Raw genomic sequence first — 12,871 nt, 5'->3', positions numbered from 1 at the left:
AGTGCAAATTCTAAGTCCATAAAATTGTACTTACTGGGACTTCCTCCTTGGACAAGAAATTTTCTTGTTGGTTCAGCAGGACTTCTGCCTGTTTGGCGTCTCTTAAGAAGACCTAAAACAGTGACATTTGTAAACAAATATGCACATTATACTTATAACATTTAAGATGTGTTGATGTTTGAATAAAAGTAATGAAATACTTGAATTTAAGAACTTACAACAAGTAAAGAAAAGACTAACTGACATTACCGAGAGTACACTGCATCAAATATCTGTACCCTCAATTCTTTGGTACTTAAACACCTTTCACAGACTAAGAAAGTTACAAAGCTTGAAACAATTGATTATGCATCTGCTCTGAGTGCCAGTAGAGAACACAGTTCTATACCTGTAGGTTGAGGCTCTGTGACAGCAGGTTCTGTCTGTTCTCCCACATCTGGTGCAGCTCTTCCCAACCATCATCCAGAGCATTAAGACGCTACAAAACAATGAAAGGTCAGGCTTCTGTCTTTATACATACCTGTCTATTCACAACTGATTCATTTACTTTAAGGCAAATGTCTTCACAAGCAATATGACAAAAAAAGGGAAAACTCTGAACTTACAACCAAAAAGTCCATGTGATTACAATGATGCTGAAATAACAGAAAACTTTCAATCCAATCTTCTAACAATCCTCAAGTCCACTTAAAAGCAATAGTGGTTTAAATGCTGGTTGACATTCTTCTCAAACAAAAGCATCTCTAATCATTGTCCTACCTCTCTTAAGAACAGATACTGTGGGTCATCAGTTTGGCCCTCACACACTTTGGCACCATACTCCTTCATCTGGGCATAGTCAGGAGCATAGCGGTCGATCTCCTCCTTGATCTGTTGATGCTGGTTCAAAAGTTTCTCGGCCTCGGACAGACTGTTGGGGATGTCCTCAGAGGCGATGGTCACCTGGGTGTGGGACAGCCACTGCTGGAAGTGGTCAAGGTTCTGCAGGAAACGCTGAAGCTCTCCGGCTTCACCAAGCTTCTCATCACGGTCTTTAAGCTGAAAGCAATAGATCAATATATAATATATAAATAAAAACAATACTTGTAAGCCGTTATTATGTGTATCTATACTTCTGACAAATGTATACAATAATCCATTTCAATGACATAAAATATTTCCTTTATACAGATTCTAACATTGCAACTGTTTGAATTATACATAAGGAACATTAAGAATTTTAACCCTACAGCTATCTCTCACCATAATCTTAAGCTCCTGCCAGACATCCTGAATCTGTCCCAGCTTCTCTTTAATTTCATCTGCCTCCTCTGGTTTCTCTTCACACAACTTCTCAGCCTCAGTTTGCAAGGAATCAAGCTGCAAGGTTCAATATAAGGTTCAATATAAAATTGACATATCTGAATCAACTATAAACTTTTTTGTTATTCGTAATAGTAGTACAAAACACATTTTTAGGAAACAGTTGCAACATTTGGAAGATAAATATTTGTTCTTAAAAAAAGATATGTTTCTAAAGATGTGTACTGCAAGCTTCTATGTTAAATAACATAAGAAATGAATAATTCAGAGATCACAATTTTATGTCTATAGAATTTCATAAACAATATATCAACATGTAAAAGAAATTCTGATCACCAGATGATGTTAAATTTCTCTAAAATACAATAAAAACGTGGTATATGAATAATTCAAAGATCACAATTCAGTGTCAACATAATTTTAAGTACAATATATCTTTATGTATGTAAAATAACTGCAAAAAAGTTTTATATAGAATTTAGAATACCCAAGTGTGTGTGCTATACCTTTGCTTGTATGGCTGCCAGGTCTCTCTCCATGCCACTGAGTCTCCTCTGTAAGGCCATCACTCCAGCCAGGTCATTGCCCAGTTCATCTGTGGACTCAATCAGCTTGGCCTTGTCACGAATCCAAGACTACAGGAAGAGAACAGAACAAGTCAGGCACTTCTTGACATGTACTGCACCTTTAAACTACTTCAGACTTACATACACTGCAATATTCACAAGTCTGATACTATATGATGTACTTTAACTAATCACACATACACAGACACAAACGTCCTTGCACACACACACAAATATTTTAACACAATTCAATAACATATAATTATATATTTTTAAAAAGCCACAATCAAAAAATATCGATATATGACACGTAATGTACTTCAAACAAGAATATACATAACATCTGGAAGTAAGCAGTATTTATAAAATTAGACAAGAACTGCTTGCGCAAAGTACCACTAAATTGGTAATGTGGACAATTACACTTACAATAGTTTCAACAATTTCAATCTTGAATGTCTGTATGCCATGTGAGGTATTGAGCTCCTCTCTCTTAGCATCCACTATGTCACGTAGGCGAGCCCACCTGGTAAATGATGTAAAAGGCATAGAAGTAATAGAAATAGGATACTTATAATAACTGTTATTTTGGGAAGCATTAATGCACAACTCAATACTCATATATTCATAAATACAATACACAACAAAATATCAGGCTAGCTTTTGTTCAAGGTTTGGTCTTACTCTGTAAGTTTGATGGAATTGACTGATACACTTACCATAAAATTACTAAAATAGGTTCTTTCAAAATAACTATCAGTTGTTGTTCTAGACCATTTTTCTATTATCAATACATTTCATCTGTAGACTTTTTTTGAGGCCTTATCTTCTGCACTGTACTTATATCACACAATGAATTTTAACTGCCCGCTAAGCAAATACTAACTCAAAAAGAGTATCTAAAATATCTCAGTATATAAAATGTCCTGTTTTCAGCCAAAGTTTTCATTGAAAAATTCAAAATTTGATTTGGCTAAAATTATCCAGCTATTTGATTAAGAGAAATGTTATCCTAGAGCAAGGCTATAGCTCACTGACCTGGTGTTCAGCTGGTTCTGTCTGGCCACAATCTCGTCTGAGTTGGGATGTTCATTATGGAGCAGTTGTCTGGCGATCTGGTTGACGACTGCCACCTTGGATGCTGTGGCATTCACTTCATGCTCAAAGCCCTCGAATCTGTGCTTCATGATTTCTACATCTTCAATGTCATCACTGGCAGGCACCATCTTGGCCAGGAATTTCTCCTATCAAATACAAAATATTAGATTCTTTTAGGTTAAAGGACATCACTATTATGTCATATATATATCTTTGATAATGACTGCCTCTGAAAAAGATTTCACACATTACATAACAATTTTACTCTATAAAATCAACAATATCTTACAATCCATTTCCACTACACACGTGAAAATGCAGACTCCAGGAATGCCAAGTTACCAACAATGTAGTAAACTGTCAACCATTATTCATAACTAACTGGGTTTGAATATCCAGTGATAACTTTTTACCTTCTCTTCAATCCAGGCCTCCACACTGTCAGCGTCATTGAACAGGGTGTACAGTGCCAGTGCGTCCAGCAGGCGTTGTTTTCTCAGCTTGGCCAGCTCCACAAGTTCTTGGTAACGACGGTCAATACTGCCCAGTCTTCCCTGGACCTCGGGGGAGTCTCGGTCCTACAAATAAATTTATACAAATAAATAAAAATATTTTTGAAAATGTAAAAAATTGGGCAAGAGAAATAATCTAGGCCTAGTGATAAATAAATTGGCAGTGCAGACAACCACACATCTAAGATATAACAGTTATACTGAACAGGAGAATGTGAAAGTAGATAATTCTAGTGGAAAATATAAAGATTGCTCTATGTTGTGAATTTTATTTTTTTACGTCTCCCATTTTGAAATTGGACCCTTCTTCCAGGAATATCTATGTAAACTTTGCTCTGAAAATAGCTATGCTGCCTACACTGAATCTGCTTTAAAGTCTGTCAATAATCCAATTATTGAAATTGTGTTTAGTCTGCACCTGAGTTTACATGTTATTCTGAAATAGGAATATTTAGCAGTCTGTGGCATAAGTCACTAGTCTAAGGCTTCACATTGATTAACACTGGTGTATTCTTCTAAAGTCTAGTCAGAGCTACCAGCTGGTTGAAAAGCTTAAGGTGCAGACTGCCAGTGCACATCTAAAAATGTTTCAAAAGGGCATTTTCTATTTATCAAAGGATGCCATTGCAATCTATCAATTATAAGAGACATTTTACCTCCATATTTCCTTTCCAACAGCCTCCATATCTTACCTGTTCTCCCAAACTGCCAGCTTGTTCATGCAGTGCTGTGATGACACTCTGATAGTTCTTCAATTCATCTGTCACATCCTAAAATATCAACAAAATACCAGTAAGTTTAATCCAAGCTCAAAATGGCTACATTTTTTGCTCAAACTACACATTAACAAGGGCAAAGCCTTTTAATATATTCATATAGTCAGATATGCTACATTAACTTATCAAATCCCATTACAACATTCAAGATATGTAACCATTTGGATTAAAAACCTATGTATCAAATACTAACTTGCTTTAGAAAAGAAGATTGAAACAAATCATGCGTAAAGGCATAGGGGGTGAATTCCTTAACTGTAGTATTGAGATTAAGCTGGGGGGGGGGGGGGGAATTAAATATGTAATCTTTTAAATGATTTCATTTTAACGGCTGTAAAAAAAATTACATTAAGCAGGGAAGTTTAGAATTATGATAGATTATATTATATATTATGGTTTAGGGGATAAATAATAATAAAATACCAGGAAATTATGTCAAGTCACACATTTTTGAATGGATAATTGAAAACAGTGACCTTGGAAAATATCCTGCTTGGGGTAAATGATATCATGACATTAATTCACCCCCTACACCTTTAACAACAAAAGCTGTGCGTACATATGATAATACTAATAATAATGTATAACATCTGGTAGTATGCAGCCTAAATTATAATCACTTAATTAATAGGTTGCGGCCATGGTTTATGACTTCCCCAGCACCAGTGGGTCCTAGGCTGGTGGGTGGGGGGTGCTCTGTGGTGACTTAATACACTGGTAGAGTAGCAATGCTAACAAAACATGGACAAAAAGTCAACTAGGGCTTGCAAAGGTCTACAAGGGAGATTAGTCCATCTATGCTGCCCTAGCAATGGTCAGTTTGAGCGGTCAGTTGTCACACTGACCACCTGCCTTCTAGGTCAAATCTGGCTGTGAAGTGCTGGCTAACTGTAGCTGGCTGGACACACAAGGATTGTAACAATGTGAACATAAAGTCAAACAAAAAGTACAAAGAAAGCCAACTGGTATGTTATTATTGAAATGGTTCACTGCAAAAATGGAAGAATGGATTAATGTTGACAAAGGGGAAAAAACAAGGCTATGTTTCTGTCACATTCCCCATTTGGACAGACTGCTTCTGTGTCTCCAAAAACTATAAAAACAACTAACAGTTGGATGCAAACAAGGGTAAAATACTGACATGGGTACTGACAGCAGACATGGGAGAGATCAACACCCTCCCAATAGTAAAATCATAACTCCCCTCCTCACCATCATGATTATTATTATGTAAATATTTCATTCAACCAAATAATATCCCCAAACCTTCATCATTACTATTACTATCCAACTGATGAAATTTATTTTTTATTTTCTCAAATAACTTGGGTTGTTAAATGTAAATTAAACAGTTAACAATCCCCAAATACAAGTGAATGTCAAGTTCACGTGGGTAGAGTTTATAAACAGAAATTGGTAAATTCTTTTTAATACATTTTTTTTAAAAAAATGAGATTTTTTGAGGTTTGACAATGTAAACATTTATCTTAAAAATCTCTCCCATTGTCTGTGCACAGTTACCACTAAGGTTTAATCTGTTAGAATAAAAAGACAGATCAGAAACAAACACAAAATAATGGCCACTCATAGCTCTGCAACCAAAGCAGTGTTGCACTGAACAGTTGCATGCACTCACTGTTGGCCGTTGCCTCTCAATCTCATCCATAATCTCCTACAATGAACAGAGTAGTGATATCATGCATTTAGTAGTAGTAACAATAGTAGTAGTAGTAGTGGTAGTATTGGTGGAGTAGGGAGGGATCTGGTGCCTATTATACCTACTGTAGAGTGGTTAGAGTTTGAAAAGATGTTGGAAATTAAGAGAGAAGGTGCATGGAGGGTTGGACACAAGAGAACCGTTTCAGATGTAGAAGATCTATCAAATAGTGTGTTAGTAGGACTAGATATCTAAGATTGGGTCAGTCTGAGTCAGTCTGTGAGGACAGGGCAGCCACTCTGCCTAGGAAGAAAGGTGGTGCTTCCATACAAATCAACAAATCTTCACAATGGATTATACTAACTCTTCTCTACCTAATAAGTATCATTCCATAACCAGGCAAACAATACTAAAACTATATATGTAAATATATAAATGCACCAGTCCTCAATACTATCTACCCAACACCAACAGAAATCCATAACTATATATAGAAACTATTATACTGCAGGTGCCAGGTCCAAAAGAGAACAAAGATCAAATAAGATGAATAAATATTGAAGTTGAAACAATGTACATGATATAGATTTTTTTCAAACAATTAGTACCAACATAAAAATTGTGAACTTTTTCTGCAAAGTTTATTTAACAAGTAGAAAACTGAGACTTCATGCCATTAGTAATCCATAACTGATCTGCACTATATCTTCTGTGTCAACATTCCCAATTTAACATAAACAGAGGTAATAGTATACAACAAATACATTATAACCACTCATTTTTGTCCATTCACCTAGTGGACGATGGTCATTCTACCTTACCTTATGTTTCTTAATGAGTGACTGGACACTGGCCTCATCCCTTCCTACGTCCTCACTGGACACAAGACGCAGAGTGTCCAACATCCAGGTATCTACATCATCAGCATCGGCGAAGAACTGAAAGACAAAGCATGAATGGATCATTCATGAGGGAGAGTATAAGACAGTGGAAGCCAAAGAATTATAAATAAGGCATCACTTAAAGATATCCATTTGATCCATCCTCACTTTATCTCCATGCTTTTCCTACTGATTTAAAAGAGGAAAAGAAAAAGCCTTACTTCTTAATTCCCAAAGGGCCTTAATGCACAGTGATATAAAGTCTGAAGCCATTTCATTGTACATTAAGGGGCCTGTGTTTCCCATAGAGTGACCGGAGGTTAAATTATGATACATATACATTTCTTTAAAAACTATTTCCAATCTGACAATATTTGTCAACATCTACTAGATCAAGCGAGCAAGGAGTTATCAGCAGAAGTCCACTCCAAAAATAAAATCTAGAAATATTACATAAGTATTAGTATTAAAGTCATGAGAAGACCCCAAGACTTACCTGGTAATAGTCTACAGCCTCCAACAGCCTCTTCTTGCGATATCCAGCCAGATCAATGAGGTTGTCCCACTGCTGGTTGATTTCGTCAATTCTGGACTGGATCTTGTCTGCACCAAAGTTGCCAGCTTGGATCAAGTCATTGCCTACCTGGATGACAGACTGCAGGTGGGAGTGACGGGCTGTCATCTCATCTTCCAAAGACTAAAAACAAAAGAATGACTGTGTTATGTACAGAGGTTTAACAAATAATGCTCTTAGACTCACACTGGTATACAAAATGCCTAAGAAAAGTTACTATTTTTTAAAAGATTTCTTTGACTGTTTACTGTTTGTACTTAATTGGTAATAATTTCTTAGATATTTAGCTTAATCAGAATTTAGATAAAAAAGGAACCAATTATGAAATCATTTAAATTACCTCCTTGCATTGGGGTGTACAGGCCCCAATGTGCTCTTTATCTTGCTGTCTCAACTGTTGTTGCATAATATTGATTTTAAATTAAGATTCCAACAATTTGTTATGCTACTCTGCTCTCCCTGGTAACTGAAACACACCACTAATGTCATTCCGAGTTTTCTTTCCACATACCTTATGTTTGTTCAGCAGCAGATGGACACTGGTCAAGTCGTGGCCAAGATCTGGACTGGACATGAGCTGCTCCTTCTCCTTGATCCAGCCCTCCTCGTCAGCCATGTCCCAGTAGAACTGCCACAGTTTGCGGGATTCCTCCAGCCTGGCACGGCGGTCTGCGGCCAGCTGCTGGAGTTCTTCATATGCAGCATCCAGACTGTCCATACGCTCTTGTACTATCTGAGGGTCACATGGTTTGTAACCTGGCAACAGAATTATCAACATGTAAACTTTCATCCTGTGAGGGAAGGAATGCACCACATAAATTGCCTTTCTTCCCCAAAACACTTTTTTCTATTAAAAAGTATTTATGCCTATATCTTCTTTGCCTCCTGTTCACTCTAGAAGAAACCAAGGTGTCTGAAGATGAGATATAAGAGATAATAGTTGTCTAAACAACCTTTACATGTGTGCATGTCTAAATTGATTAGTAAATTTGAAAATATTTTCTCTTTTTTAATTTTCTGCAAAAACTGTTCATTGTTTCCGCAAGTGACTGACGACTAGACTGAATGATTAATCTTTATATCTTGAATAAAGACTGCCACCAACCTCCAACTTCTGCAAACTCTCCTTCAACAAATTTCTCGGCTTGTGAGTTCACGTTCTTTACTCTCTCTCCAACAACATTGATATCTGCCTCCAGCAGCATGTGTTTCTGCAGCAGGTCCTCCACCCCCATCAGATGTTTACCATAATCTTCTGACAGCAGACGTGCCTGGCAAAGTACATACGTATTACACACTTGGGTAAAAAAATACATATGTGTATGTACATAAACACACATGTGCAAATATGGGTTTGGATTTAATTTCTTCATATTTTAATTTCCTTGAAAACACAAAATAAACATATAAAATAGAGAATTAAGATAAAAGATGATAATAGGATGTATCTGTTGCATCCAATTTTCATAAAAGTCACTAAATGATGGGCATCACTGCTTTGATAATTTTAGCAGTGTTCTAATCAATATTCTCACATAATTTGGATGCAATAGTCAGTAATCTAAATATATGGATTTTATCACATTAAAAAGCTCAATGCATCACAGAACCCCCACTTACCTTGATCTCTTCCATCCAGTCCAGTATGTACATCATCTCCTGGAAGACCTTCTGCAGGGATAGCGACAGTTCCAGTCGCATGCGGCGTGCACGCAACAACTCGAGCAGGTAGTTCCACAGGCGAAGAACATTATCTTTCCTACAACAGGGAGAGGGGAGAAATGTCAGGGTGCAAATACTTTTTTGCAATATAACTGGTTAGTTTGAAAACAATCAATCTAATTAGTAAGTGTATTACTTAAACATTCTGAAAGTTAGTGTTTTTGAAGCAAATAAAAGCAATATTTATCATTTCTATGACCCAAAATATACCTGGCATTGATTCTGCTGATATCATGATAGCTTTCTTGTTCCAATTCATATGCAACTGCAACAACTGCCTGGACTCTTTCTTCATATGCATTGATATCAGTTTCTATGGCCTCATGTTTCTTGGTGGCAGCTTCGACTGCAGGCAGGTCAAAGCCAAAGTTATCTTGTGAAACCAGGCGCTGGTTCTCACTCAGCCATGTTTCTCTCATACCAGCTTTCCTGTCAAATCTGGCTGCCAGTTGTTCAAGTTTTTCTTGTCTGAAGAACAAAAATATAATTCGATCAATTTTAAAAAGTCTTGCGAATCCTATATACAATGTGTACAAAAAGTAACAGAAAAATGTCTTTGGGGTGGTGACAATAACCCATGCATTGAGTATGTCAACTAAGTTATTTATTATTAGACTAGTATCCTAAAGTGGACTTAAGTTAGTCGTCTACAATGCTCAGCCTAAAAAATAAAGGCTTTTTTGAACAGGCCTCTGTATCATAAGCAAGCACATAACTCCATGACTGAGTTATTTTGCCCACCTGATCAGTTCCTCTCTAAGAGCAAGCTCCCTTTCATGTTCTGCTTTTTCCAGTTTCTCCCAGGCCTTGTTGATGTCTGAGATCATTTTCCCTTCTTTGGGGAAGTAAGGGTGCTGGTTGTTGGCCCTCATTTTACTTTGTAAGGTAAACAAGAGGATCTCCAGATTGCCCTTCTCCACAAACCTGAAATAATTAATATTTTATGGTTATACCTCAATTTTTTGGTATTACCTAAATTCTATATAAACATTGCCTAAAACCAGAATCTCTGCATATCCTGAACAAATTTCTAAACCAAAAGAATATGAGTTATGGGAGTATATCATCTCAACTCTAAATCATATTCATTAATTTCTCATGAGTGTGTCCTTACTTTGGTGGTTTCTCCACTGTTCTGTAGGTGTTAAAAGCTCCCAGCTGCTGCTGAACACCTTGCAGTGAGTTTTCAAAATGGCGGTCATTGAGTAAAGTGATCGTCTGCTCGATCCACTGCAGGAGGTCAGAGGTCAAAGTTTCGTATTCGTTGACCATGTTATCATTTTCCATTGCACTGTTCAAGACCTAGTAAAGCAAAATGTTGAGTTGATTAACATAAAATGCAAACTCAAGATACATTATTGTGTCAATTACAGATTATGCCTCATAAAAGAGCTAGTCCAAAACAAACAAGTTCTAGTCTAAAGATAAAATGCACAGACAATGGGAGAATAATATAAATCAATGACTAACACACCTACTAGTTTATTCTGATTATGAAATTGAAAAGCCCATTTTTTTTACAAGTCCGATGCAAAATCTATTAGTCAATTGCCTCAGCCAGAGGGCTAACAATCATGAAACTACTTTACACCACTGCACTAGATATTTTCTCTGAAGAATTCCAAGAAATCTTTTCATATTAAAAAATACTTTGAAAATTGGCCTACCTTTCCAATACGCTTGCTCTGCACAGATTCTGCCTTCATCTTGGAGAAGTAGTGGTAGTATGTGACCACATAGGTAATGATGGACTTCTCATCAGGAACCTCAACAGCAACATCTGAAATTCAATAGTTATCTATGTATAATTGGATCATTAGAAAATCCACAAATTGAAACTCGATGGTTTATACAATCTATAAACTACAACATCGCCAACTCTTCTTAGAAACCTCTCTCAGTATTTTTCTTCCTTTATTTATTGATTTAAATTGTTACAAAAAACTACCTTCTGCATCTAAAAGCTTTGTAAGCCCCAGCTTGTCTTCTGCCACATTGAAAGCATTGTTCAGGTTGAACATGGGGTTGTTCTTGGACAAGCGGTCATAAGCGATCAAGTCGGGTCTGAAATATAAATAAAAAATTCAAATCTTACAAAAATATAAAAGTGACAAATTCAAATAGTAACAAAAACTTACATTTCAAAAGGTTTCTTTAAAAGACTTCACGTAAATAATGGTTTTCCCATTTAGCATATATCTCAAGATAAAAATAAAATGGTGGATTTTGACATTTATTAAGAAAGCCAATATACATGTTTTTTATCTTTAACTCTTGTACACAGGATAATTTTATTCCTCACGCCTGGTGATCAACACCCTCCAAAAATATAAATAAATAAATAAATAAATAAATAAATAAATAAATAAATAAATAAATAAATAAATAACTTAATTTCAAATTTTAACAATTTTCAAAGAATACATCTTAAAGAAACCACTGCATATTTCTGTACCTGTGTTTGTGTATGAGGGCGTTAAAAGCCAGCCCATCTCTCCAGCTGGTGGTGAAGTTCCTGACGTTGACATTGGCATAGCCTGCTGTCTTCATCTGGCACCACAATAGCAGAGCATCCTTGGCAGATCTGGTCTCACTGCTGTCTGCATCCTCTATAGTGATGTCCTGGATCTATAGGGAAGAGATTCAAAACAAGGACATAAATAATATGTAAATGCCAGATATTTGTTTTTCTAAAGAAGTAAAATGGTTCCTTTCTTTAAAAACCACCTAAATTTTAAATTATTCATCAGGTATTGAATCATTTTTAGCCATACAAACACAAGCATTAGATGATATCCTAGATCTCCATTCACTTCCTTGTCAATTGCTTATATCCATTTTATTTCTTACTTATTTATTCCATGACTTATTTTTCCAGTAAATTATTCGTGTAATTCTTCTCTATAGCAGGAGTACTGAAATGTATCTTTATCATACCCTCCACATTCATGTTAGTAAAAAGAGGTTGTTTAGGTTGTCAAAAAGAGGAGGGGCCACCCTTCCTTGTGCAGTAACCCAACTCTTGATTAGGACCTTTAGAAAATTCCTCAAGTGCAAAATAAGGGCTTATCACCTGCATACAATACCTGTTTCATTTTCAACACACATTGTGCCAATGCACTTGACAAACTAGTTCTTCCTGAGCAGTGACCACCTTCACAAAAGAATTTCAGACTGAAAGTTGGCCCTTACTTATAGACCAAAATTCTAGTTCTACTTTGACTCAAAAGGAATCGGTGGAATCAGTACACTTCAATAAAAATCGTTCCTGTTTTATTAACAAAAATAAATAGCTGTTCCAGACCAATATTTCATGCATTTTAGTTGACGACTTCATTTAACACCCCGGACTAAAGACGCTTTTGGGGTTTTCAAGTTTAGACCAACTTCTTTTTGAGAGGTGCCCCAGCTGTGCCTCATTTAATATTCATCTCACGAGTGATTGGGAAGATGGGGTCTATTATGGCACAACCATAATGGTGGTTATAATATTGTTGTATAGACAAATTATAAATATATACTCTGCTGCTAGACTGACTGGGTGAGTGAGTGAGTCACGGCTGCAGTATAGTTGGAAGTCTATAGAAGAAGCAGAGGTGACCTTCACAAAGATTTATGTGCATTCTCCTGCATCGATCAAAATAACCGCCGGGCTAATGCAAAATGGGGAGTTGATAGCAAAGAAACTGGAGAGAAATTATCACTGCAGTGAATGTGTCTGACATAAAACGTCAATTTCAAGTTCCACATTTTAATCCCTTGTGGCCAGTTAAATGTTATGTT

General features: G+C 36.3%; 1 protein-coding gene across 14 annotated transcripts in view; it reads right to left on the bottom strand.

Annotated features, from left to right (window-relative positions):
• The window catches only part of LOC106173727 (spectrin beta chain-like), a 56,871-nt gene that overhangs the window by 22,191 nt on the left and 21,809 nt on the right, over positions 1-12,871 (bottom strand). For 10 of the 14 annotated variants that reach the window (XM_087007161.1, XM_087007167.1, XM_087007171.1 and 7 more), the window contains exons 5-25: positions 11,544-11,716; positions 11,037-11,152; positions 10,756-10,868; positions 10,203-10,390; positions 9,830-10,012; positions 9,299-9,556; positions 8,987-9,125; positions 8,472-8,637; positions 7,878-8,122; positions 7,289-7,489; positions 6,733-6,849; positions 5,891-5,926; positions 4,171-4,248; positions 3,380-3,544; positions 2,907-3,112; positions 2,298-2,394; positions 1,809-1,937; positions 1,243-1,359; positions 760-1,038; positions 389-478; positions 35-112 (exon numbers count right to left, since the gene is read on the bottom strand). In XM_087007161.1, coding sequence (XP_086863287.1) covers positions 35-112; positions 389-478; positions 760-1,038; positions 1,243-1,359; positions 1,809-1,937; positions 2,298-2,394; positions 2,907-3,112; positions 3,380-3,544; positions 4,171-4,248; positions 5,891-5,926; positions 6,733-6,849; positions 7,289-7,489; positions 7,878-8,122; positions 8,472-8,637; positions 8,987-9,125; positions 9,299-9,556; positions 9,830-10,012; positions 10,203-10,390; positions 10,756-10,868; positions 11,037-11,152; positions 11,544-11,716 — 3,174 coding nt within the window. The remainder of the gene's footprint in view (positions 1-34; positions 113-388; positions 479-759; positions 1,039-1,242; positions 1,360-1,808; positions 1,938-2,297; positions 2,395-2,906; positions 3,113-3,379; positions 3,545-4,170; positions 4,249-5,890; positions 5,927-6,732; positions 6,850-7,288; positions 7,490-7,877; positions 8,123-8,471; positions 8,638-8,986; positions 9,126-9,298; positions 9,557-9,829; positions 10,013-10,202; positions 10,391-10,755; positions 10,869-11,036; positions 11,153-11,543; positions 11,717-12,871) is intronic. The other 4 variants (XM_087007163.1, XM_087007173.1, XM_087007166.1 and 1 more) reach the window with 1 other exon arrangement.

Source organism: Lingula anatina, chromosome 2 (genome assembly GCF_051362555.1).
Source record: "Lingula anatina isolate TDL-2025a chromosome 2, LinAna3.0, whole genome shotgun sequence".
NCBI classification, from domain to species: domain Eukaryota; kingdom Metazoa; phylum Brachiopoda; class Lingulata; order Lingulida; family Lingulidae; genus Lingula; species Lingula anatina.
Note: the sequence above shows the minus strand (reverse complement) of the source record. Positions and strands in the feature narration are given on the sequence as shown.